We start from the raw sequence: 26,673 nt of genomic DNA on the forward strand, positions 1-26,673 counted from the left end.
TCAACCATGTTGGCCATTACAAGCATGGAAAGCAAGAAAAGAAGATTCATGATGTTTCTCATTGACGACTCTCGTTTAGGGTATTTTATATCCTTCTATTCTCCCAATGATGTCTAGGGTTATGCCTCACACCTCATATTTAATCTAGTTGGGCTTTAGCTGAGTGAATTTTCGTTTGGGCGAGTTTGACAAGAAATAAACCCATCTACACTAGAGTGAATTTGCTTAGACAAGCATGGGAAAGTTTGGAGCAAGTTTTCAATGTTCCAACTTTCCATTTTCATCTTGTTTATTCTCTTTTAGCCCTTTCATCTCCATTTTCCCCTAGAATCTTGAAATTAATACAAATTTGTGAATAAATCATTCTTATTCATATTATAATCAAAAAAGATGTACAAAGGTTTAAATTCATAAATTAGGGGTTAAATTATAGCTATTTTATGAATTGATATCCAAAAATATCTGTCTTTTAATATGAAATATTATTGAAACATGACACTTATCATCATCCCAAACTATTGATTGCAATGGTAAAGTGAAACAACAAATAAATGGAAAAGCAAGCTTGTGGATAAATTAGCTTGTGAACCTAAGTGCTAGTAGGTGTGGTTGGCATTGCATAGTTTAAAGGTCTTATGGTTCAGAAAAAACAATCTAGATATGCAAAGTTCTTTAGTGTTTTTAGGTCCCAGCTGAAGGATTGTCCTTTGGAAAGTTTATTGACACTCAATATAAAATGTAGATATTAAATATCATCATTAAAAAAAATAGATACAAACTAACAACCAATATCCTAGCATTTACATTCCAGAGCGCAATTGTTGCTTTCACATCATTCAATGTACCTCAAATTTATTTGGGAACTTAACCAAGTAACATATTAGTTGAAATAGGTAAAGGAATTCAATTACATGAAGAATTAAATCAAGAATAGTGTACCTGAAACATTAACATGAGGTTTTATCATACCATTCAACAGATAGCTGAATGGAATACTTATCTACTAAATAATTGTGACACTGAAACAAATTTGCAAGACAATATATTCTACATCCATTGGTCAATGATACCAGAATTAGAATAAGGGGATAAGGATAATAAGAACTGTAACTACATCATTGCAGAATGGAGGATTGTGGATCACAATGTTATTCTTTCACTCATTAATTTGCTGATCTTAAAAGTCAACAGATTGATCAGTATATTTGCCAAATCAAGCTTGATCATAGGTGGAAGTAGAATATCCATAACTTTATGTTGACTTTCTAATATAACTAAAATAAACCCAATGATATGTTAAAAAGTAGAATGATGTTAGTTAATGGACAGACAAAATTTGCATTCTAATGAGAATTAAAAAGAAGAAAAAAAAAACATTATTTTTCCTATGAAATTATATAAGTTTCTAGTGCTTACATTCAAATGACAAGCGTTTAAGAAAGTCTAGTTATAACCTCCACACAAAAAATAAAGTTGATGGTTCAACGTATTTTCTGGAATCCATAATATTTGAAAGAGTAAAGATTCACACTGCAATGCCTCAATCCATAGTATTCTCATTCACTTTTAACCTCACTTAAGTAAGTGTTTTGATTCCTACACATCAAGAACCTCCTCTCCTTCATGTTTACTCATCCATAATGGTGAAGAGAAAACAAAAAGGGAAGAATACAAGGTGTTGAAACAAGTGGACCTTGAAATCAGAATCCCTTCTGGATTGCAAAACAAGTTTCAAATAAATATGTTTATAAAAGAAATTCAAATTACCAAATTTGGAAGTGAAAAAAAAAAATTAATCATGGATTTACCTTTACTTCCAAATTGATCATGAAACAAAATCGGATTAATCAATTTAAAATTAAAAAAAAAAATACCAAGTGTATTTCATGAATACATTTTTTATTGTATAATTTAAAATATTAAATTAAAAACAAATAATTTCATGTAGAATCTCGAATACAACACTCAACTTTTTTACTTCTAGATTATTTTGTTCAAAATTTTCATAACAGAATGCACCAAGGGATACTTTTGACAATTCCTACATTCATTAAGATGCAGAAAGGAACTATGGTAGTATCAAAAGAAAGACCCAATCGGTGAGGAGTATTATGGGCTTTGTTTCTGACTAGGTGAAGTCCATTTAGGTCATACCACCAATTCCAAAAAAATAAATTAAGAGCGTTTGACTCTTTCTTCCTACACCTCCATACCTTCTTCTGCCACCCCATACTAAATGTAAAAATACCGTTTTCTCCTTTTTTGTGACACCTCCATACATAATCCGGAAGCTGTTTTTGAATCTGGAAGTGTTCTTGAGATTTATAAAATCCAGAACTCTTTTTTGCATTTGAAATAAGCCTATGGATTATGTAATCCGGATATATTCCAGATTACATAATCCGGAAGTCAATCTCATATTTAGAAAAGACTTATGGATTATGTAATCTGGAAGCTAATCACTCCTCTGAAAAAAAGGCTTCTGGATTACATAATTTGAAAGCTAATTTTATGTATAGAAAAGACTTCCAGATTATGTAATCCGGAAGCTATTCACAAAAGGCTTCCGGATTACATAATCCAGAAGCTAATTCTGGATCTAGAAAAAGACTTCCGGATTATGTAATCCGAAATATTAATAAAGAGTATTTTTGGAATATAAAAAATATATGGAGGTGACACAAGAAGGTATGGAGGTGCAGGAAGAAGCAGCCAGAGCGTTTCCTTTTCCATCCCATCAAATAAATAAAATGATTAAATATATCATCTAATTCACTCTCATTCTAAAAAGTTCTTTCCAAACACACTCCAAAAAAGTTATTTGAAAAAATATATTTACCTTTACTTCCTTTTCAGAAAATATTTTCCAAAAATATATTTGTTGAATTATGCGAAGTATGTTCCAGAAAACTTCCAGAAAAGATAATCCAAAGATATTTTGAAAAAGGATAAAACATTTGTTTTGAAAATATATGGGTACAGAATGAATTTTAATAGACTTTTTTGAAAATTGATGGGTGCAGGAAGAAATTTAGTAGGGTGCAGAAAGAAATGCCCAAAAACTAATTCGCTCATTTGAAGCACTCCCGTGGATAATATCAACACTAATGAATATATTATATTAATATAGTAAATTTTCAAGTATTAACTTAAATATGGTATTGATGAAAAAATAAATAAAAATATAGGGATATATTTAAAATAATTTTACATAAAATTCTATTTTTTTAAGTATGCTAACTAGGTTAGTGTACATGGTATAACCTATCAGTTTTTCATCTATTGTTGTTGAAGATCTCACGTCAACTAGAGATTAAAATATTTCATAATACATAGGTGGGTGCAAATTTCACCTCATAAGCCGATAAGTTAGGATTAAATCAACTTCTTAGTATCTATCAATTATTCTTACTAACAATTATCTAAAAGGTGTTGTTTAAATTTTTTAGAACTGAAAAATGTATAATTTTTGTAGGTTACTAATTCTACAAGGAGAGGAGACCAAATTATATATGGAGGAAGAAAGTAGATAAAAAAAGAAATAAAATATATATAAAATTGAATGTTTAATATTATATATATATATATCATATTGTTCTTGATGTTTTTTAAAATAATTAGCACATATATACGAAATTTTTTAGAATTTTAATTTTAGATTTATAAACAAAACTTTTGTAATTGAATCTTAAATCTGTTGTAAATTATAGCAATTTTATTAACTCAAAATCTCAATTAAAAATTTGCTAAAGATTATTTTAAATAAAAATAATAATTTGCTTGAATAATTAAAAAAATCTGAAGACACACCAATGTATTAAACCTAAAAAAATGTGTTTCGTAATAACTTATTCCATTTATTTATCAGTTAGACTATGGGATTAAAACTTAAAAAATTAAAATTAAAAACATAAAATAGGAGAAATAGGAGACCAATTCATAGTACTTTCTTTAAATATATTTTGCCAATGCATATAAAAAAAGCGCATTTATATTTTTTCTGCAATGAAAAAAAATTAGGACGACAAAAAAACGTGCAAAATGTAGAAGTATACAGATAAAAAGTAAATTAAAGTTAGGAAAATTAAAATTATGGTGCGAATACAAGAATATTTTATAAATAGAAATTCACATATATTCATTCATAGCAAAGATTTTTTTTAAATTAAAGTATTTTCCACTCATGTACGGTGTTTTTTATGGATCCAAATAAAACAGTTTAAAAAATGGGAGGAAAAAAGCTGTAGGAGGACCGTTGGAGATAGAAGATTCAAAAGTGAGGTTTGGAATTAGGTTTGGGAAGTCGTTTGTCTCTAATTTCTTGAGTGGTGACGATTCCGATTCCAACATTTTCTCCTCTCTTCAATCCACGCAGTAACACGGGCGGAAGCTGAGAAAGGGAGTTATGGAAATGGAAGGTGGTGGCGCCGTCTTCGTCAAATCTAATTCCGACGCCGTTGGAGGTACCCATTCTTCTGCCTTAGGGTTTTTTCATTTAGTACTCTTTTAATGATTTCGCTCATCTTTCACCGCCATATTTTGCCTTCGATTAGGGTTTCTTCGCTCCAATTGAGTTATAATGTCCGGGATAGCTAATATGTTACGATCTAATTTGTGGTTATATAGCGCTTAGGTTTTTCCATCCGCTAGATTTGTTGAAGTTCAAAAGTTCAAACGAAATTCTACATGCAAATATGCGAATTTTTAAACTGAAATCTCACTTCACGAGCTGCAGGTGTAAAAGCAAAGAGGGTGAAAGTGGGGAAGGGAGATTCTGTTCATGTGGGTGTGGGGGTAGGAATTGGAGTTTCGCAAAACAAAATTCTTGCTGATGTAACCAACTTGCTCCAACAACCAAAGCAACCCGTCTCTACTGAACAGCTTCTCAAGGTATATTATATACACTACACATACATATATACATCTCGTGTTTCGTTTTTGTTTATTTCTCTCATTAGCTTCACAATTTGCTGATGTATGTTTTGAATTTGTTTCCCAGGAAAAGGAAATGTTAATGAAGCTTCTTGCTAATAGAGAGTAAGTTATACTTTCTCTCTGGATTTGGTCTACTTTTCTGTGTTTTGTCTCTGGTCTGTGTGATTTTGGTGGCGATAGTTTTCATTTACTGGGGTTATCTCAACTTGTGTGGACAGTGCGATTATAGAATCTTGTAAAGCTGAGCTACAGAAGTGTCAAATCAATTTTCAGAAAGTAAGGAAGCAAAATGCGGAATTTGCCCTCACAAATAGTCAAATGCTGGCGGTATGGACCAATGTTTTTAACATTCAAGTTTTTTGCTCTTGTTGAAATTCTAATCTACAATTGCTGTTGTGTGTTTGACGATGCAATGCAGGAGCATAATTCAAGTAGACAGAAGGTGCGTCTTGAAATGAAAACTGTTGGTGCTTGTGTCACTTATATTGCTTTCAATTTTCTTATGATGAGTTGAGTGATATTGAATTTGTTGCCATTCAGCTAAGGGAACTTCAGCTTGAACTAGGAATCAAAAATGGGATACTTAGTGCTATGAAATTAGAATTGACGGTCAGTTTAATGCATCTCTAACCTGATAAATTGCAAATGAGCAAGTGATAAAGACTTATTTTTTGTTTTTGACTTTGCAATTTTCTTTCTCTAGGAAAAAAAAGAGCAGACAAGTAAATTGAAGCCTGAAACTAATGTTAATGAGGTACTGTATGAATTTTCAGTTTTTTGTTTCTTCTGCTAGTGGGTCTTCCCTTCTTGGTGGCACCGCAACAGTTCACCTTTTTTCTTAACAACTATTAGGTGAGAGCATGCCAGAATAAGCAGTCGGATCAGTCATTCCAAGAAGATAACAAGCGGAGTGCAAAAAGGAGGAAAGTGTCCCAATCTCGATGTACGTTAGTGGACCACTTTGTGTGTGTGTGTGTGTGCACATGTAATTTCAATGTAAATAATCTCTAAAGAGGTCTTTCTCTCATGCAGCCTCTGCACCTGCCGTAATTAAACAATTCAAATCCATGGAAAAGCTTGCAAACCAAAGGTATAAGTTTGAGTTTGTTTTACTATGTTGCACTAATTTCTGAACTCCAAAATTTGAGTTTGCACTACTTGCAAGTTACTACATAGGAACAAGGTAGCTCATATAACTCCCTTGAATATGCAATACAGGTATAGTTTGAGAAGGCAATCTGCAAGCTTGAAAGATGAAAAACCAGAACCAACGGAAGATTTCATGGAGGAAGTCGAAATAAAAGATGATATTTCAAATCTACAAGAAAATTTGGCCAATGAAAGTGGGACCATATCATTGGTGTCCAAGGTTCATGACGAAGCCAGAGAAACTACAGAATGTAACTGTACATAACTTGTCCATTTTCTTAATTTCTTGCAATCTTGCCATATCGAGCCTTATGCATAGTCTTTGCATGCCAGCTTCAAGACTTACTAACAGTGAACAAGTTCATCCCAAAAGGAACATTGAAAAGAAGAGGTAAGCTTATACTCCCACTTTCTGATTGGATTTTATTAATAGCTGGGTATTTTTGAGTAATTTAGATGATAAAAAAACCTGCTTACCTATGTTTGAGAGTTATCTCAGGAATAGTATGAGAAGACTTACTAACAGGTTCAAGCCAGAGAATCCAGAGCCTACAGAGGACTCAAAACCTACTAACACTGAAAAATTTCATCCCGAAAGGAACATTGAAAAGAAGAGGTAAGCTTATACTCCCACTTTCTGATTGGATTTTATTAATAGCTGGGTATTTGTGACTAATTTAGATAATAAAAAAACCTGCTTACCTATCTTTGAGAGTTATCTACAGGAATAGTATGAGAAGACAAACTAACAGGTTCAAGCCAGAGAATCCAGAGCCAACAGAGGACTCATTTGAGTTAAATGATTCAAAAGTTAATGTCTCCCAATTATCTGATAATATGTCAGAAAAATGTTGTCCTACATCAACTATAACTTCTGCTGGACAAGAAAACAATTCCGGTTCATTGGTGTCTCAGGAAACTCGCAGATCATCGGTTGGGCGGCCATTGCGTCGGACAGTTGAGAAGGTTGTATCCTACAAGGAAGTTCCCCTCAATGTGAAGATGCGAAGAGATAAATCAGGCAATTTCGTTATCAACAACTCTGTATGAGCATGAAGTGGAAACTGGTAATGCTCGATATCCAGTTACATAGTACAGCGGGGGTAGGTTATTGAATAGTAGCTTCTTGTTTAGGGCCATGCATCATTGAAAACGGATGTACGTTATTATGATAATCGCAATGGTAATATTTGATTCATTTGTTGATTTTCCTGCTTTATTATTCCTTCCCTTAATACTGTAAAAAGTGGTCCATTTCAAAATAGTTGCGGAGTAGCTTTCTGTTTTCAAATTGAAAAAAGGGTTCACGGCCAAAAAATCAAAGGAAGGAGTATCATGTGTGTAGAGAATCACTGTATTTTGCAAATATAATTTTACCTGAACTCCATTTTGTCGATAATCAAGTTTACAGACTATTTATATTAAGATAAATTTATCAAAAAAGTGATTTTGATAAAATGTTATTCAGTTTCGTAGATAAAAAGTACATTTGTCAAAAGCATGACTTGGAGGTTACGGTACAGTGATGACCAAAAACAACATTCATGCATATGTTCCTAATTGTGTGCCAAATGCATTCCTGAATGTACTTATTTATATTCCAGGTGATGTTTAACAAACATTTCTCATTATGTATTGGTATGACACATCTTGTACCAATATTATTAATATATATTCTCTTTTGTTGCTGAGAAGAAAAATATTGTCCAAAGCACATATATATAAAGTTATGAAAATATTTTAGTCAATGCATATCTTATTTCTTCTTAGGTGTGAAGCTTTAATTATATAATTACATAAAATAACTCTAATATTAAAATTATCAAATAGATTAGCATACATTATGAATATTGGAGCGTGGAACGTGAGCTTGCATGCTGAGAAATGCCTTCAATTGGATAGAAAATAAAAGTTTAACCTGTATCCTTTATTTTATTTTCCGAAACTTACAAAATTAATGAATACGAAAAAAAGGAGTTCTTAGATAATGAATGTAGGGCTGATGAATTCAGGACAGTTAAGGGTCTCTTTGTTTGTCATCTAAATTAAAATCCTCTCACCTTGTTCTGTTTTAATTTGAAATTTATTGTTGAGATTAATTCAAGTTCTTATGACACTAATTTTACCTAGCTTTAGAACAAGTCCATAAATTGCTTTTATACCTCTATGGATTAAATTTGGGGCAATTTTTCTCTGCATCATATCTTTTCCAACATGCACCCAATCTACTATTGAAAATGACAAAAATATTTTTTCTAAATGAAAAAAATAACATTACACAAAAGGACGGTGTAAATAAAAATTACTTCCAGAACCTATTATCTGAAAATATTTTAGATTTCAATTTTTGAAATACATTTTTTAATTCTGGAAATTTTTATCTAGAATGCATTTTTAGTTTTGTGTTCTAGATTTTTTTTTTGTCCAGAATGTATTTTTTTATTTTATTTACTATTTCAGATTCAAATATCCAGAATAAGAATAATTTTAGAATTTTGAAAAAATAATAGGGTGCAGGATTGATATGGTGCAAGAAGTAATTGCCTAAATTTGATTTCCAAACAAAAGTTTCAATTGGGCCTTTTGCAGCTCTCTATTTTCTTCTTACACCTATATTATTAACCAAATAAAATCTTTACGTAATGTCATGGATATCATCAACCCTAAGCAGGCAGCTTCTTCATGCACCTGAATGACTTCTTCAGTCACCCTCTATAAATTTAAAATTTCGAAATCACCCTTCAATAAAAAGTTAAAAATAAAAGTCACAATGTTTTACGGTTGGTTGATCAGTGAAGATGTGTGGGTTAAAGGTGGTGGTGGTGTCAATATTAGCTGTGGTGATGGTGTTAATGGCGGTTCGTGGTGGTAGTGTTGTTTTCAGGTGAGTTTTCGGTGTCCTTAGTTGCATTCTTGGACTCTTTGTGTTTCATAATGGGTAATCTGACAAATCAACAGACTAGGTAATATGTAAGTTTTAAAATTAATTAATCATATTCTGGATTATGTAACACGAAACTAACTCCCAGATCCGGAATAACATTTTGGCTTAGTCCATCTGTAATATGGATTTGATAACCTAGAAAGTTAATCCAGATTTGGAATTGAGTTTCATATACACAATTCGGAACATAGCTACTAAATTTTAAAATTTTGGATTAGGCAATTAAAAAATATACCAGATCCAGAAATGAAGCGAAATTGATGATGAAATGTTTCCATAATTCGTAATCTGGAAGGTAATTTTTTAGTTATAAAATGACTTATGGATTACTCAATTTGGAAGGTATTTTTTAGTTATAATATGACTTAATGATGACTATTTTACAACAAGTGTAAGAAGTAATAAATTTGTCCCTAAGAACGGATATCGAACCCATAAGGAACGGTTGAATTTTCAAGTACAATATTCACTAAATAAAAAAAAATATGTAAAAGTTTGTTGGAAAAGTTGTTGAGTATGATGAATTTCCAAGAATTTAAATAAAACAAAGTAAAAGATTTGTGTGATTCAATTGGGAAAATTAGGATTGGAGTTCATCCTTCTCACTCGTATGTATTCTTAAAAAAGATAATAATATTCAGTATTGATTGATATCGATGCATATATAAAAATTATTCATATCGATTTCTCGTATACAAAACTATTAAAAGAGTCTCCTAAATATCGATATCTTGCATATTTATAAAAACTCCTTATCATTATGAATAAATGTTATAAAGCAATTAACATTTCAAATGTATTCTTAGCATTCAAATATGTTAAGCATTATCATTTAGCTCAGATTCTTAAAAGTACTTTTCAGTCAAATCTAAGGATCAAAATCATGAATAATTCAAACTTTGAGAATAAAATGATAATACCAATCATCAATCAAGAACTGAAATATTATAGATAGATATCACCTCAATACATAAGACTTTGAACAAATTACTCTCAATCTTGAAAGGAATAATTAGCCACTCACGTTGACCATTAAAGGCATGGAAAGCAAGAAACGAAGATTCAGGATGTTTCTCCTTGACGGCTGTCTCTTCTAGGGTTTTCTATCTCCTTCTATTCTCCCAATGATGGCTAGGGTTATGTCTCATGCCTTCTATTTAACCTAGTTGGACTTAGGTTAAGTGACATCTCGCATAAGCAAGTTATTACTTGCTTGGGCGAGTTTGACGAGAAAAAGGCTCAACTTCACTGGAGTGAACTCGCTTGGGCCAGTTCCTCTTGAACGATCTTGCTTGGGCAAGTGATAAATGTCGAATTTCAGTAATATTTCATATTAAAATATAGGCACTTATGGTTATTAATTGATAAAATAAACATAAAGTAACTCCTAATTTATGAATTTAACCTTTTTACATATTTTGTGATTTTAATTTAAATAAGAACAATTTATTTCTAAAATTGTGTTAATTTAATGATTCTAGGAAAGAATGAAGATGATTGGGCAAAAGGAGAATATAAAAAGTTAAAAAGGGAAAGTTGGAACACACCAACATTCACCAAAGCTCGCCCAAACTCGCCTAAGCCATACGCCTCTAGAGGATCGAGCTCAATCATGCCCAAGTGAGATTACTCCACTGGAGTTGTGCCTTTTTTTCATGCTTCTCGCTCAGGCGAGCCCAATAACGCCCAAGTGAGAAGTCACTTAACCCAAGCCAATTAGGTTAAATAGGAGGCTTGAGACACAACCCTAGACATGCAAGATTGAGAGAAAAACACTATTGAGTAAATTGTAATCCAGTTGGGAGAATATGAGGTGTTAGAAACCCTAGAGGAGGCAGTCGTCAAGGAAAAACATTCAGAATCTTCTTTTCTTACTCTCCCTATTTGTAATAGCCAACATGTGTGACTAATTCTACCTTTTGGGATTGAGAGTAATCTATTCAAATTCTTATGTACTGAGGTGATATATAAATATAATATTTTGTTCTTGATTGATGATTGGTATTATCATTTTGTTAGTAATGCTTGTTCGCCTTGATCTCAAAATTTAGATTTGACTGGAAAGTACTTCTAAGTTTCTTACCCAAATGATAATGCTTAACATATTTGAATGCTATGAATAGATTTGAAATGTTAATTGTTATCAACGTCTGATCTTACTGATAAGAAGTTTTTATAAATATGCGAGGAATCGATATTTAGGAAGCATGTTAATAATTTTATATGCGAGGAATCGATATAAATGATTTTTATATGGGCATCAATATCAATCAAAGGACACAGTATTGTCATGCTAATCAAAATACATAAAAGTAAGAAAGATGAACTCCAATCCTATTTTTCCAATTGAAGCAACAAACTTTTTGACTTGTTTTCTTATTAATCATTGTCATCATAACAAATTCCAACAAACTTTATTATTTTGTTTTCTATTTAGTGAATCTTTTACTTGATTATTCAATTGTTCATTGTGGGTTCGATATTCGTCCTTATGGACAAATTATTACTTCTAACAACACGGTGCACTTGTCGTAGAAAAGTCATCAACGAGTGGAAGGAGCTGTGCCGGAATGCAAAAGTTGTGGAGGAAAGGTGTTGCGGGGTGATAGAAGAGAGGAAAGAGAGCGAGTAAAGGGTAAAGTAAAGGTAAAATGTTTAGATTTTTTTTAAAATTATTTACTAGAGGACCTAATAGTAAATTCATATTTAGTATGCGGTGTCAGAAGAAGTCATCGGGGTGCAAGAAGAAGCAGCCCCCTAAGCAACCCTCTTTGCCAACCATTTCTACCAAGCCTTGTTTCCAATACCATCATAATGGGCATGTCAAATATTGACTTTCACTACAAAGTCACACCAATCATTATATTTTAAAATGATAACAACAACTACCGTATAGAGAATATTGTGTTACTAAACACAAATTATGGTTAACTTTATTTTATGAGTATATAATGTTTGTTTTTAAGAATTGAATTCGTATTTTGTGATATATTACTAGTTATGGAATTATATATTCGAATTAGAAAAATGATAACAAGAATCACACAGTGGTAGATTGAAACAATACAAACTTATGAGAAAATACCCACTCGTAGCCTAGTGGGTGGATAAAGTACATGAAATAGTTCATTTTAGGAATTGGCGACATATCCATTCAATGACTTTGGCACCGGATGTTCCCAAAATGGATAATGTACTTTTGAGTCGGGTAAATTCAAAATATAGATGCTTGTTGGCATTCCAACCTTTCTTTTCCTTTCAGGGCCTATGAGAAAAAAAAATCAATACTTCTTGGTTGTGAATATCTTAATAGGACAAACCGCCCCGTGGATCTCTTTGCTTCGGAACAAAACAATTTGAATTAGGCTCGATCAATTGGAATGAGTATTATCGATATAGGGGATCTTTCAATTGAAAAGATCCATCAACCTGAGACGAAGAGAAAGAAAGGTTTATCTTTTTTTTTTGAGTAATTTAATGAAACCAATGATTCGTTATTGGAGCAGATAACAACAACTATCTCATCTGGGAAAAGCCATCTTTTTCTCAACAATGTCTTTGTCATTTGATCCAATAGCGGTTTGTTAGATAGGAACATATTTCACAAATATTGATATCTCAGATAGAGTATTAGAAGGGAAAAATCTTTTAGATGATGAACTATTGATTCTAAACCATCTCTGGAAATGAATCAACAATTCAAAATGTTTTTCTTGCGTATTCTTGATAAACCAGTGTTTATATATAGATGTATGAAGATTTGTTTGGGAAGTAAGAAGTTCCTTTGATATCTCTTCATTTATAAAGAATTGTCGATGTGAAAACACAAAGACAAAAGGCTAATCTTTGAATAGGAAAATGAGTGGATCCGCAGGGTCCCAAATGAATTGGCTTATTCGAAAAAAACCATGTTCTTTGGAAGATCTATCTCATGTCTGGTACTGCATGGTTCTACCCTGCAAGAACTCTGAATCATTCTCTTGAAGTTCATTATCTTCATCAGAAATGATCCGCTTGTGCCGAAATGACCTGACCCCAATAGGGAAATCCCAATGAATTGTGCCTTTCAATACAATCAAATAGAAAGCCCCAAGGGCGTCATATTCTAGGAGCCCAAACGATGTGATTGAAAAAATCTTCCTCTATCTGTTGCGGGTCGACTCCTCCTCCTTCTTCAAACTTCGATTCATATTTTTCATAGAGAAATCTCTTATCAACGATAGAATGAGATCCATTTTGAATCATATTTAAGGGATTCCTTGGTTCGGATCGAAGAAGCAATGTCACTCGATCCTTATCAAACTGCCTGCAATCTTTTTTTGTACGTGAGGATCCCACCAGAGCGCCTTTTACTTCTATAGTCCATGAACTAGATCATAATTATTCTCAACGAGTCCATAAGATGTGATCCCATTTTTTTCATCAAGTTCAGGTATAAACCAAAGGTCTTGAGTGACCGATCCGGTAGAACAACTCAAAAGGTAAAGAAGTATCATTAATTTCTTCATACTCGTTCCAAGTTTGAAGTACCATTTGTACAAATAAGAATCCCCCCCATCACATGATTTCTTCTTAATATAGATAAAGATAGGATCTATGGAGCAATTACTTAGAAGTACATTTTGTGAAACAACCCTTCCTATCTGATAGAAAAGGATCCCATGATCCTGAACCGATCTTACCTGAGATCGGAAATCTCGAGTTTGTCTATGAAGAGTATAGCTAATTATGTTAGTGTCTATGATGGATTTTTTTTTTTATAATACTAATCGATAGGGCCTCATTGTTAAGTGCTACAAGATCTTGTACATTTGAACCCATCGTTATTCACCCAAATCCATTAGTATGGGACATTTTATTTTCCAAGTGAATACCCCTATGAGACATCATATCCATAGTTAGCATATTCATCATAGTTAGAAGCTCCAACTTCATATCAAGGTCACAGTCGATATCGTCACTATCATCAATAAGAAAACCCTTAGGCTTGTTATCTAGAAACTTTTTCAGAAATACTGTTTTTAAAAGGAACATAGGAGTTTGTTGTTAGGTATTTGACCAAATAGGATCGTCCAGTTCCTATAGAACCTATCACTAAAATACCCCTACTAGGGGGAGGTAAGGATAAGCAAAGCGAAAAGGGTTTTCCATTAAGGCACAACCCTAGTGTGCACGATTGAGAGAAAAACACCATTGAGTGAATTGTTATCCAATTGAGAGTAATTTGTTCAAACTCTTATGTATTGAGGTGATCTCTGAATATAATATTTTTTTATTGATTATTGGTATTATTGTTTTGCTTCTAATTCTTGATCTAAAATCTTAAATTTGTCTAGAAAGTATTTTTAGGGTTCTGACCTAATCAATAATGCTTAACATATTTGAGTGCTAGGAATAGACTTGAAATGTTAATTGTTATCAACGTCTGATCTTAATAATAAGTTTTTTTTTTATAAATATGCGAGAAATCGATATTTAGGAAGCATCTTAATAATTTTATATGCAAGGAATCGATATAAATGATTTTTATATGAGCATCAATATAAATCAAAGGACATAACACTATCAGGCTAATCTAAATACAAAAAGAGTGAGAGAGATAAAACTCAATCCCTATTTTTTCAATTGAAGCAACAACTTTTTACCTTGTTTTCTTGTTAATCATTGCCATCACAACAAATTCCAACAAACTTTTATTATTCTGTTTTATATTTAGTGAATATTTCAACTATTCCTTGTGGGTTCGATATTCGTCCTTAGAGACACATTATTACTTCTAACAACGCAGTGCACTTGCCATAAAAAGTCATCAACTAACTATAACGAAACATTTCCGCATGTTTCTAAGAAAGATTCCTTCAGAATTATCATAACATTAGTAGCTCATTATGATATTGAGTTGCATCAGATGAATGTTAAAATTTCCTTTTTGAACAAAAAATTTAGAAGATGATGTTTATATGGACCAACCAATAGAATTCATTGAAGAAGGAAAAAAACACATGATGTGTAAACTTAAGAAATCAATATATGGACTTAAAAAAACTTCCAGACAATGGTATCTTAAGTTCAATGATATTATTATCTCATTTGGATTTAAGGAAAATATTATTGACCAATGTATATAAAGGTTAGTGGGAGCAAGTTTATATTTTTTATTTTCTATGATATCTTGCTTGCAACTAATGATCTTGGTCTATTAAGTGAGACTAAGAAGTTTCTCTTTAACAACTTTGGAATCAAAGATATGGGTGAGACATACTATGTGATATGAATAGAAATATTTCGTATAGAAAAATTTATGTCTTGTCTCATAAAACATATATTAATAAAGTTTTTGAGAGATTTAAAATAGAAAAATGTTCAACATCTCCCATTCCAATATAGAAAGGAGACAATTTAGTCTCATAATATCCAAAGAATGATTTAACACAAAAATAGATGGAGAATATCCCTTATGCATATGTTGTTGGGAGTTTGATGTATGCTCAAACATGTACAAGGCAAAATATTAGTTTTGCAGTTGGTATGCTTAGTAGATACCTGAGAAATCCAAGATTGAATTATTGGAAAGTTGCAAAGAAAGTCTTAAGATACTTAAAAGGGACAAATAATCACATGCTTACTTATAGGAGATTTAATCATCTTGAGATGATTGGATATACAAATTCAAATTTTGTTGGTTTTATGGATACAAGAACGTCTACATTTGGTTATGTGTATCATTTAGCTAGATGAGTGATTTCCTGGAAAAGTATGAAGTAGTCAGTCATTACTGCATCTACTATGAAGGTTGAATTTTTGGCATACTTTGAGGCCACTATTCAGGCTAACTGTTTGCATAATTTTATCTCAGGACTTGGAGTAATTAACAATATTGTCAAGTCGTTGAGAATTTATTATGATAATTTTGTTGTTGTTTTCTTTTCTAAGAACAACAAGTATTCCAAAAGTTCTAAGCATATGAAATTAGAATACTTTGTCGTTAAGGAAGAGGTTCAAAAACATAATGTCAATAGAACATATTAGTACCAATCTTATTGTTGACCCTTTAATAAAAGGGTTAGGGTCATGTTAAGAAACATGCCCAAAATATTTACTGGCCATGTTAAGAATATGGGCATTATGTTGAATGTTGTTATTAATGGTTATTTCCCACTCTGAGCTTACTGATATGCATGTTTCTGAAATCTATGTTTTCCACTTTATATGCACGCATGCAAATTATGATGTGGGAAACCTTGTAGATGAAAATGACATTATGTTTGAACTCATTATGAACGTCTCATTGTAAGGTCATATTAATGAGAAAGAATAATATAGTAGTACAGGAAAGGAAATGTGTTGATTAAATGACATGTAACCACTATGAATCTTATTAATTTTGTATCCTTAGTTTTAATTAATGATAAAACCAAATTATGTAAGACTTTTTAATACACATTATGATTTATGTAATTATTAAATCTTGAAGTATTACAGCTCCACATTAGTCAAGTGGGAGAATGTTAGAAAATTATGTAAATTGAGCCTTGACTTGAATGTGATTTAATAATATAAAAATGCCTATTGGTTAATGTGAGAGGTTATATATATATATATATATATATATATATATATATATTATGATACTTGATGAAAAGTTAATCTAATTGATATTGGGAAACATTAAGAAAATAGGGTTTTGTCTTTGCAAATAAGGGAAAGAATATGCTCACATGGGTACTCTTATGGATCAAGGTAAGTTCCTATCTTTATTATAATTGAATTTATGGAATGTGATAATCATATATTGTAAGATCCTTGATGACTATTTTATGGAAAGTGTACCGTGTCAGAAGTAATAAATTTGTCCCTAAGGACCGATATCGTCTCCACAAGGAACAATTGAATTCTCAAGTATAATATTCATTAAATAGAAAACAATAAGTAAAAGTTTGTTGGATGTTTGTTGTGTATGAGATTGCAAGAATGTAAATAAAACAAAGTAAAGAGTTGTTGATTCAATTGGGAAAATTGGGATTGGGGTTCATCCTTCTCACTCTTTTTTTTATTTTGAAAAGCAATATTCTATCTTTAATTGATATTGATGCCCATATAAAATTCATTTATATCGATCCCCCACATATAAAATTATTAAGATAGTCTCCTAAATATTGACTCCTCGCATATTTAAATATTGACTCCTCGCATATTTAAATATTGACTCCTCGCATATTAAAAACTCCTTATTGTTACGAGCAGATGTTGATAGCAATTAATATTTCAAGTCTATTCCTAGCATTCAAATACGTTAAGCATTATCATTTGGGTCATATGTTTATAAGTACTTTACTGTCAAATCTAAGGATCAAAATCATGATAAAAGAAGCGTTAAGATTAAAATGACAATATCAATCATCAATCAATCAAGAACATAATATTATATTTAAATATCACCTCAATACATAAGAGTTTGAACAGATTACTCTTAATCCCAAATGGTAGAATTAGCCATTCATTTTGACAATTACAAGCATGGAAAGCAAGAAAATAAGATACAAGATGTTTATATCTCCTTCTATTATCTCAATGATTTATTGGGTTATGCCTCACGCCTCATATTTAACCTAGTTGGGTTTGGGCTAAGTTACTTCTCGCCTAGACGAGCTACAACTTGCTTGGACGAGAAAAAACTTAACTTCTATGGATTGATCTTGCTTGGGCAAGTTCCTCTGGAGAGATCTGACTTAGGCGAGTTTGGGCGAGTGTTGAGCGTTTCCAACTTTGCCTTTTCATCTTGTTTATTCTTCTTTAGTCATTTCATCTCCATTTTCCCCTAGAATCCTGCAATTAACACAAATTTGGGAATAAATCGTTTTTATTCCTATTATAATCACAAAATATGTAAAAAAAAAATTCATAAATTAAGAGTTAATTATAGTTATTCTATCAATAAATATCCATAAGTGTCTGTCTTTTAATATGCAATATTATTGAAATATGACAATTATCAATCATGGTGTGTATTATTGTTCATTATTATACACTTTGATTTCACAGGTCTCACCTCTACTAAACCTCTACTTCCACACTTCAAATTCACTTCTCTAATATGACTTATACCTCCATATAACTTTCACAATACTTCCATAAAAATCATTCAAAATTATAAACTTCAAAACAAATAAGAATTCAAAATAAGGTTGGCATCTACATAAAAGTATAACTTAACATCTTATAGTCGTTTTAGTTGTATACTGTAGATATTCAAGAGTCAATTTTAACTTCCATTAATTTAAACAGGCCTAGATAAACCAAATTGAAAAGATAAAACTCTGAAACTATCAAGTTTACTCTACACAAAATTTGAAATTGAAAAAAAAAACTCATAATTACTTCTATTAGTGGCCTTGGTTGGTTATATATTTGTATGTGGCTGAAGTAAATGAAGTTATGTGATTATGCAGATAGTTTTCGCATCACAATCAATTCTGCCACTAAATATCAGTTGCTTTCTCAGAAAAGTTCTCAAGCTATTTTTATATGTTTTTTCCCACCTTATGCCTTCATATTCTCGCATGCATTATGATTATTCATCATTAAAACTTTAGAATCAGAGAAATTGCATGAGGGATACTACAGTGTAAAGAGCCATTTTTTCAGAAAACCCTCATACCAAAATTTAAAAGTTTGTGAAAATATTTATAAAGAGTTGGGTTAATTAGCCAAAACGTAGATAATTAGATTTGAAAGAGTTGGGTTAGTTGCGTGGGCCTTCCATCTATAGCTTCCTCACATGCAAACGGAGACAAAAAGTATCTCCAACATTCTAAAGCTCAAAACCGCGTCACTGCACGAATCAATAACTAATTAACATTAATTAACAAACATAATTTAATTATTATCAAATGTGTGTTCATAGAACTTTGGGTCTTTCCTTTTATATATAAGGAAACTGTTTCGGTTCAATTTGCATTAACATTGGATTTATTTTTCTACATGAAAACGCGGAAGAAAGTTATTTTGGTTCAATAAATACTAAACAATTTCAATTTTGAATTAAAACATCACTATAGTGATATAGTTGAAGAAGAATATTGTACTACATCAATCAATTTACTTTTAAGTCGTTCCATGTGATTATGTACTAGATAATGCAAAAAAAAATATTAAAGAATAAAATGTACTAATTCCATTTTCATGAGCAACGGTTATGTGCCATTCATTTCTCATCAACTAACTATTCCTTCACGGAGGAAAATAACCCACCTAGATTACATCAAATAATTAATTATTCATAAAATAATATCTAAGAATCTTATCCTATCAGGTACAAAGATAAAGATAATCTTTGCCAATTATTGCAATGTTTCATGCACGCTTAGCGCCACCATCACTTTTCTTTACCCTACTTCAACTATACATCATAAGCTTGGTTTCGTTCTTAATTTTCTTAAACACATTTTAAGGATAAAATGATGACGAAGTTTCAAACTCTAAAACAGACAATCTTGAATGCAGTAATTCGATGTTATATCATTAAATTTGAGGTCAGAATATAAACGTCATTTGTGGAAATCAAAAATTTGTTTCGTTAACTCTCAACTGAAAATTTAATATACTAAGTATAGTTTCACATCGCTTAATAATCCATACCAAAGACAGTTTATATAACACATTCATCCCTTAATCTTTTGGAATTTTTTAAAATACAAAACTATGTCAAAACTCTAAAGTGTTAGATTTTTTAGTGAATTTTGTTTTCCCTTTTTTTCCTAAGCACATATATAGTCTCACCCCTCAATACAACTGAAGTGTTGATTGTTGATTATGTTTCGAGAATTTTCATACAATGATGACAGAAATTGTGGCTTTTGAATAAAAATTGTTAACTGGTTCCCATAAAGTTGTCTTGGATATTGATTTTGAAGAGAGCAGAAAATGCTATCCAATGTATTCGTAGACAAACGTCAAAGGTTTATTTGTTTTTTCTTAAAGGAAAGTAAACAAAAATTTGTCTGTATGCGTCTTCATTCTACTACTTTGGTGCATGGATATTAGGAAACCAAGTGTGAAGAGGGAGTATGAGGACCCACACGGTTGCAATGAGATCGATGGCAACATTTTCTTACCAAAACAGTAAGTTAGGTGCTGCATAAGCCGTTATTCTTTTCCTCTCTTTTGATCTAAAAGGATTGAACTTTACTGTGAAAAAGAGCAACAAAATGGACCCACCATTATCTCAGTTGCCCCTTAGGATTTTGGTGAAAACATTTTTCCTCTCAGCTCCCTTCTTTGACTAGCAGATATGTAATGTGGCGGATCATGAAATGTAGATATGTAATCTCTCAAATGCTCTTATTAATCCTTGTCAGTAAAATATCTCTCAAATGCACTTTTCATATCTTACCTTAGGAATGTAATCTCTTAGATGATCCAAATATGATTTTCAGATGGGGGAAAACCAGATTGTGTAATGATATTTGCATAACTTCACTTCCAATCAGCGGGTGAGTAGAGGTTAACCTTAAAATTGGCTAGAGAAATATAGGTTAAAATGAAAAGTTGATGTGTCATTTTCATTAGGCAAGAGGATACGACACTGCATCATAACCATTTGAGTGAGAACAGGAAAATGATGGAGGGAGTGAGGACTGAGGAGGGAAAAAGTAACGACAATACATGCTTTAGTATATGGTATGGGATGGCGTGATAATAACTAATAAAGCCATAGCAAAATCCTCTTTCTAGTCAAAATTAAAAAAAAAAATCAAAGCATATACACACAAAAGGAAAAGGGTATAAGATCTTATACCCCTTTAATCATTCCTCTAACTAGACTTTTTGTTTTTGTTTTAGTCTGACCAAATAGAACACAAGCAAAAAAGCAGTGGTTAACATTAATCTAAGATTGGTAAAGGCTCTCCATTCAGACATCAGCTTCCAAATTTCCCTGGATCATTGAGAAGATAACAGAATGCAGAATGAGGATTTCACAGAGAAAAAGAAAATGCTGAAGAATAAAAACACCCTCTAATTTTCATCAACAATTTTTTGTTTACTATGACTCTGAAACTGAATAAACCAAGGGGAAGTGGTTACTTTTTGATTGAGATGCTAAAATTATTTACTTTGAGTTTTACATGTACACACGTGCCATCCGCCGCTACCTAAAAGGCTGAATATGAAGAGGATTAGGTTCGAAGTTGGACCAGTGAAATGAAATCACATTCCCTATCCCTACCCCCACCGAATTTTAGTCCTTGTGAACATAGTGCCTATTTGTTACACTTGCCATTTGCCCTTTGTGCTTTAAAATTTTGGCGCTTTCTGTCCCTTTTTCAACTCCATGTCCCATGAAGTAAAGCTTAGGCAAGAATAAAAGGAAAGTAGACTCCAGGATAGTACTACAATATTCCTCATTTGAAGATCCAAGACAGATACTCTCCCTCTCTTCCTCCTCCAATTGCTACCAATGGAATATGAACGTAGTCCTCTTTCCTGGGAATTCCACTACCAAGAAGAGGTCACACACATCTACTTTTCCAAATGCTTTGTTTAATATCTTTTCCTATTTACTTAGTAGTATTGTATCATTTCTGAACTAGCAGGGGTTGGAAGACTTGAAACATTCTCTTCTGTACACAACCTTGGAGCTAGAAGCAACAATTGCATCAGCTAAGGAGGAGATTACCAGAAGAGAATGTGATTTGATCCATGTCAATGACCTTTTAAGCAGGGTCACCAAGGAGAGAGATGAAGCTCAAGCAAAATGCCAGAAGCTAATGCTGGAAAAACTAGAGCTCCAACAACAACTTCAGCAGAAGCAACAGCTGGAACAGCATCAGCACCAGAACCAGCAACAACTTGGTCAGACACATCAAAGAGATACCACATCACAGAGTGAAGAAGAGCTGCAAGAAGGGTTCTCTGAAAAGCACTCTATGCCAGCTGCTTCTTCTGACTGTGAAGAAAGTAGCATGCCCTCTTCTGGTGGAAGTTCAACCCCACATCCAACACCACTGCAAGTAGTCCTTGAATTAGCAGAAAAGAAACCATTGCCTGAAAAAGGGAAACTCTTAAAGGCAGTGGTAGAAGCTGGACCACTGCTTCAGACCCTTCTCTTGGCTGGACCACTCCCACAGTGGCAGCACCCTCCTCCACAGCTTAACTCCATTGAGATCCCTCCTGTGGCCATTTCACCTCAAGACTCTTCCAAAAGCACTTTCCATTTCAATAAGAAGAGGGACCTGGTCCTCTCTGCGGTCACTGATTGTCCAGTTTCAAAGAGTAGAAAGGTCATCACTCAGCACTTGCCAACACCTACCACTGCTTCACATAATTCCCTATCACACCCATCCTTTTCATAATGGTTTCATCTGCATAACAAATCACAGTGAAACAGGTGTCCAATGTGCATCCCCTCATCTTTGTCCTCTTATCAACAAACTCTGACCTACTTTACTATGCTGGAAAAAAAATCTTGATTTTAGTGTTTAAAATTTTCTCTAATCTTATCTTATTATGTATATATGAGAGCTAAGTTCTCACAAAATTGATGGGAATTAAGTAGCCTCCTCCATGTCATGACACAGTTTTGTACTTTGGTAGATAGATATTAGAGGGTGATGTAACCAGGCTTCAAATGGCTTAACTTTTAATTAAAGGCTATTGTTCTGCTACTGTTATTTCTCTTAAGCTGTTGCTTTCTTTGCTTAGTACAATAATGATGGTTCAGTATGAGCAACCAAGCAATCATATATTTTCCAAGAATTTTTCTTTTCCATGAAGCACACTTCATTCAATGTTAGTGTCTGCCATTAAAACAGCACCTAATTTGGCTCCCCATCATGAAGAATGGATGTTGCTCACACCTGGCCAAATAACTTCAATAAACTATTTTAAGGACTTCAATAAATTACAAATCTTCAAATCATTAACTGTTTTTTGTTTTCTTTGTTAAACACAAGTTAAATAAAATATTGGGAAATTTTTCTTCAGTTATCTAAGGCCCTGAATAAAGCAAGCTAAATAATATGTGTGGAAAGAAAAGGAAAAGAAGAACAAAAATAAAGAGATTTTGGGATGAGTAGAAGTTACAGTCAAACAGTGTTGATTTCACATGGAGCATGGGTGTGCCTGAACCACTAAACCCAATCAGTCAATGAGAATAATTAATAGCATATAACATGAGGCAAATGCTGATAAGTATTTTATAACAAAAATATAAAAAAAATAATCTATTATATTAAAAGACATAATAATAATGAATTTTGATTTGTTAAAATTATTATAGAAAAGATTTGAGAAGATGTATTGAATATAGAATGTGATTAAGAGATTTGATTAAGGGGAGAGTAATTAATATGATGGAGTGCAGATGCAATGAGAAGAAGATCTACTTAATCGGCCCCGCTTAATCTGCAGAACATGGCATTAGTATGGAATTCCACGTAGACATCTACGGTGGCAGACTATTCATGACTCGTGGACCACACATCTCCATTTTTAAAAAACAATTATCCATTATGTTATCTTAATTTTAATATAGTTTTACTGTGAATTAAACATGAATTTGATTGATTTCTTTATTTCAATATTTTATTTTATTTTAAATAAACTTGTGTCATTCCTACACGTCTTTATTTGTTTTTTTATTACATTGAAATGTGTATCATTTATATGATTTATGATTTCTGTATTAAATTTTATTTTTTGATTTTCATGTATAGTTTTTTTTATAATATAGTGTTATATAAAAATAAGTGTTTGATTTTTATTATTTATTTTTTGTATGAAAATATATTTTGTGAATGGTGGTGTGATTGTGGGGGAGTCTTGGTTGTCTTGTCTCTTGGAATTGATGTGTATTCACATTGTAGCCTAGAGACTCTATAATATTTATAAAACTTATGAAATTGAATTTCATCTCATTTAAAACTTACACAAGACTAAATTTCATACATCATCTTATCGTCACAATCAAGAAGACCAAACTACTCATTTTATCCATAACGAAATTGATAAGTCAATTCTCAATAAGTCAAAAAAATATTCTTAGTATGAGAATGAATGTCATAATATATAGAAGCAATTTTTCATATAAACAAAATTGATAGGAAAATTTACTTCTAATTTCCATTATTAATTTCCCTCTTTCTTTATTTTGCACAATTAATTTATAGCTTCATTTTCTCCCACTATCCTACAAAATAATCAAACAAGTATTAATATATAACTCGATAAAACTAAACAACTAATTTTCATGTTATCTCCTGGTCACAATCTTTACAATAATTTTTATATTTTTAACATATTTTATTTTTCTTATATTTTTATAAAATTACTTATTGGTATAATTTTTTTAAGGCATAATTACCTTATTCGTCTTGGAGTCAATATTCAATTCAGTACAGTGGTTTTAAAAAAAAATCAATTTGGTCCATATGTTTTTTTAAAACATATACAAATTGGTATTTTCCGTTAAGTCGTACCTTACAACGTCAAATGTTGCTTATGTGGCAGAGAGATGAGATTAAGAGATGTGACGTGTCAAGATTAGGTGTTGGCGTGGCAATTGTGGTTCAATTGTCCAACTTCAAAAATCTTATGAAATTGTGGTTCCTTGAGATGATAGATTCCACTTACTCAGATGTCGAAGCACTACCATTTATAGAAACATCTGTATGGTTATGACTGGTTCCATTATTAGTTGAACAAGGTCGTCTTGTAACTTGCTTGCACTTCTTTCATTGCAGAAGCTTGAGCATTAGAAGGCCTAGGTGATAACATTATAGTCATCCGTATATTACTAGTCAACTTTCCCTGCACGAAAGATAGTGACATCTAATCTCAGACACAACGAAAGATAAACATTTCTCACAATATTAAGAACATCAAGCATCTGTTCTAACTTGAGAAAACACATCTATGGTATCAACAAAACCTCTCTTGTTGCCGAAAACAACAGTTTTTTGGGACAACAAGAAAATCCCGTATTTAGTAGGAACCAAAGGGAACAATGGCTTTTCGTCAAGCTTTGTTGAGCTTAAAGAGAAAAGATTTGGATCCCTGTCAGGTGACTGTGATCCGGGAAGACCCAGCCTCAACTCTGTAGCCTTCAAATTCATGTTCTCCTTTTTCTCATCACCCAAGCCTGACACAGTAGAAACACAACTATCCACTGATGAGCAATCAAACAACCCTAAGTAATTCCTTTATTTCAATCCAGCCCCATTCTGAGAGAAACAATCCAAGGAATGGGAAGAACCAGACGCTAAGGTAGGCGACACCTTGCTTAGCCCGTCCTCCTTCGTTACCATCGTCGTCAACGACATCACACTCCAAACACAATCAAAGCAAACTTTCACAGACATAAACAATAAAAGTCAAATTCATCGTTCACTTCAAATTACCAACAACACAAAAGACTCAATGCACACATTCTTGCTGACGAATGGAAGGTTCCACATGGATGCTGACGAGGACTGGGTGGTTTCTGACGACGTGATGCAGACGACACTGTCAACGATGGTGACTTTGGATGTGTTAATATTAATATTAATTAATAACATATTAATTACTTTTTCTAAATAAATTTGTATGTGTTAATATTAAAATAAATAATAAAATAACAAATTATGCACCAAAATTAAAAAAATAATCACATGCAGAAGTCATGTGAAGGATATACGACTTCACTATAATGTAAACGTAATTAGAATCGTTTTAGTATAATCTGATTTGAATTGAAGTCGTGCAAAGGACACACAACTTCATTTAAAATAAAATAAAAAACAAAACTTGAATTAAGGTAATCAAAGTAATGTTTAACTCATATAAATTCTCTTCTCACATTATCAACTTGATAAAACTTCCCTTTGATAATTCTAAAGTTATGTTATCCTTGCATTAGTTTTTTAAGAATAAAATCGTGTTAAGCTATCAAGACTTTGTAATTTTTTTTAAAAATTATCAATTTTGATAATTTCTTTATAAAATTGCCCCCATATTTAAAAGACCACCAACATCTCCCAACAAGCCTTCCTACGTGTAACAACTTGTGTTTCATATCTTTTATACATACGTGTACATCTTTTTATTTATTTTTTCCCCTCTCTTTACTAGTCTAGTAATAGAGATTTTCACTCTTATTAAATTATTTTTATCAAAAAAATGTTTAATTAGTTAACAAATTTAACTTATAAACTAACTAGTAATTGATAAACTAATTTATAACGCATAAAGTAGCTCATAAACTTTTAAATTAATAGTCAATGAAATATATTACCGACCACTTTTTTAATTAGTCAAACTAATTTAAAAATCAATTAAATAAACTAGTAGCTAACTTATTGATATTATGAAATACATCTAAATATTCCTAATCCTTTAACCTTAATGACGGGTGAAAATAAGTGAAAAGTTGAGTTTTAACACTTATCTACTGAAAAAAAATTATATCATGTTCACATGTTATATTTACTCGAAAAAAATGTTAAAAATGTACTGTTTGGGTTAAATATGAATGCATTGTTTGGGTTGAAAAAGGTAGATAAAATAGTTGACCAAGCAAATCGTTGAGAGGTAAATAGTTATTACGATGAACATGGTTGACAATGAGATAAAAATAGTAGACATTGAAGAGCAGGAAATTAGAAAAT

General features: G+C 32.0%; 2 protein-coding genes and 1 pseudogene across 5 annotated transcripts; 2 read left to right on the forward strand and 1 right to left on the reverse strand.

Annotated features, from left to right (window-relative positions):
- The first annotated feature begins 4,189 nt into the window (after positions 1-4,189).
- On the forward strand, positions 4,190-7,290 carry LOC137828635 (SHUGOSHIN 1). Of its 4 annotated transcripts, none has more exons than XM_068635289.1 (14): positions 4,190-4,276; positions 4,376-4,463; positions 4,736-4,890; positions 5,000-5,037; positions 5,154-5,262; positions 5,354-5,377; positions 5,476-5,544; positions 5,639-5,689; positions 5,788-5,878; positions 5,968-6,025; positions 6,154-6,335; positions 6,418-6,475; positions 6,584-6,700; positions 6,810-7,290. In XM_068635289.1, the coding sequence occupies exons 2-14, from the start codon at positions 4,406-4,408 to the stop codon at positions 7,132-7,134; spliced, it is 1,335 nt and encodes a 444-aa protein (XP_068491390.1). In that variant the 5' UTR covers positions 4,190-4,276; positions 4,376-4,405; the 3' UTR covers positions 7,135-7,290. The 4 variants fall into 4 exon arrangements, with proteins under 4 accessions (XP_068491390.1, XP_068491392.1, XP_068491391.1 ...); XM_068635288.1 differs by having other exon boundaries at positions 4,240-4,276; positions 6,154-6,341; XM_068635291.1 differs by lacking the exon at positions 5,476-5,544 and having other exon boundaries at positions 4,212-4,463.
- Positions 7,291-21,073: 13,783 nt separating this feature from the next.
- Positions 21,074-22,692, forward strand: LOC137828560 (uncharacterized). Its single transcript, XM_068635181.1, has 2 exons — positions 21,074-21,536; positions 21,622-22,692. The coding sequence occupies exons 1-2, from the start codon at positions 21,486-21,488 to the stop codon at positions 22,378-22,380; spliced, it is 810 nt and encodes a 269-aa protein (XP_068491282.1). The 5' UTR covers positions 21,074-21,485; the 3' UTR covers positions 22,381-22,692.
- A 1,962-nt stretch (positions 22,693-24,654) lies between these two features.
- LOC137829263 (auxin-responsive protein IAA9-like) lies at positions 24,655-25,347 on the reverse strand (annotated as a pseudogene).
- Positions 25,348-26,673: the final 1,326 nt, after the last annotated feature.

Source organism: Phaseolus vulgaris, chromosome 7 (genome assembly GCF_000499845.2).
Source record: "Phaseolus vulgaris cultivar G19833 chromosome 7, P. vulgaris v2.0, whole genome shotgun sequence".
Classification (NCBI taxonomy): Eukaryota; Viridiplantae; Streptophyta; class Magnoliopsida; order Fabales; family Fabaceae; genus Phaseolus; species Phaseolus vulgaris.

Bases quoted from the DNA above. Each gene is read 5' to 3' on its own strand.
- LOC137828635 (XM_068635288.1), top strand. From the start codon at position 4,406: ATGGAAATGGAAGGTGGTGGCGCCGTCTTCGTCAAATCTAATTCCGAC. The intron at 6,026-6,153 runs GTATAAGTTTGA...TATGCAATACAG, and splicing joins GAAAAGCTTGCAAACCAAAG to GTATAGTTTGAGAAGGCAAT. The intron at 6,476-6,583 runs GTAAGCTTATAC...GAGTTATCTCAG, and splicing joins AGGAACATTGAAAAGAAGAG to GAATAGTATGAGAAGACTTA.
- LOC137828560 (XM_068635181.1), top strand. From the start codon at position 21,486: ATGGAATATGAACGTAGTCCTCTTTCCTGGGAATTCCACTACCAAGAA. The intron at 21,537-21,621 runs GTCACACACATC...CTGAACTAGCAG, and splicing joins AATTCCACTACCAAGAAGAG to GGGTTGGAAGACTTGAAACA.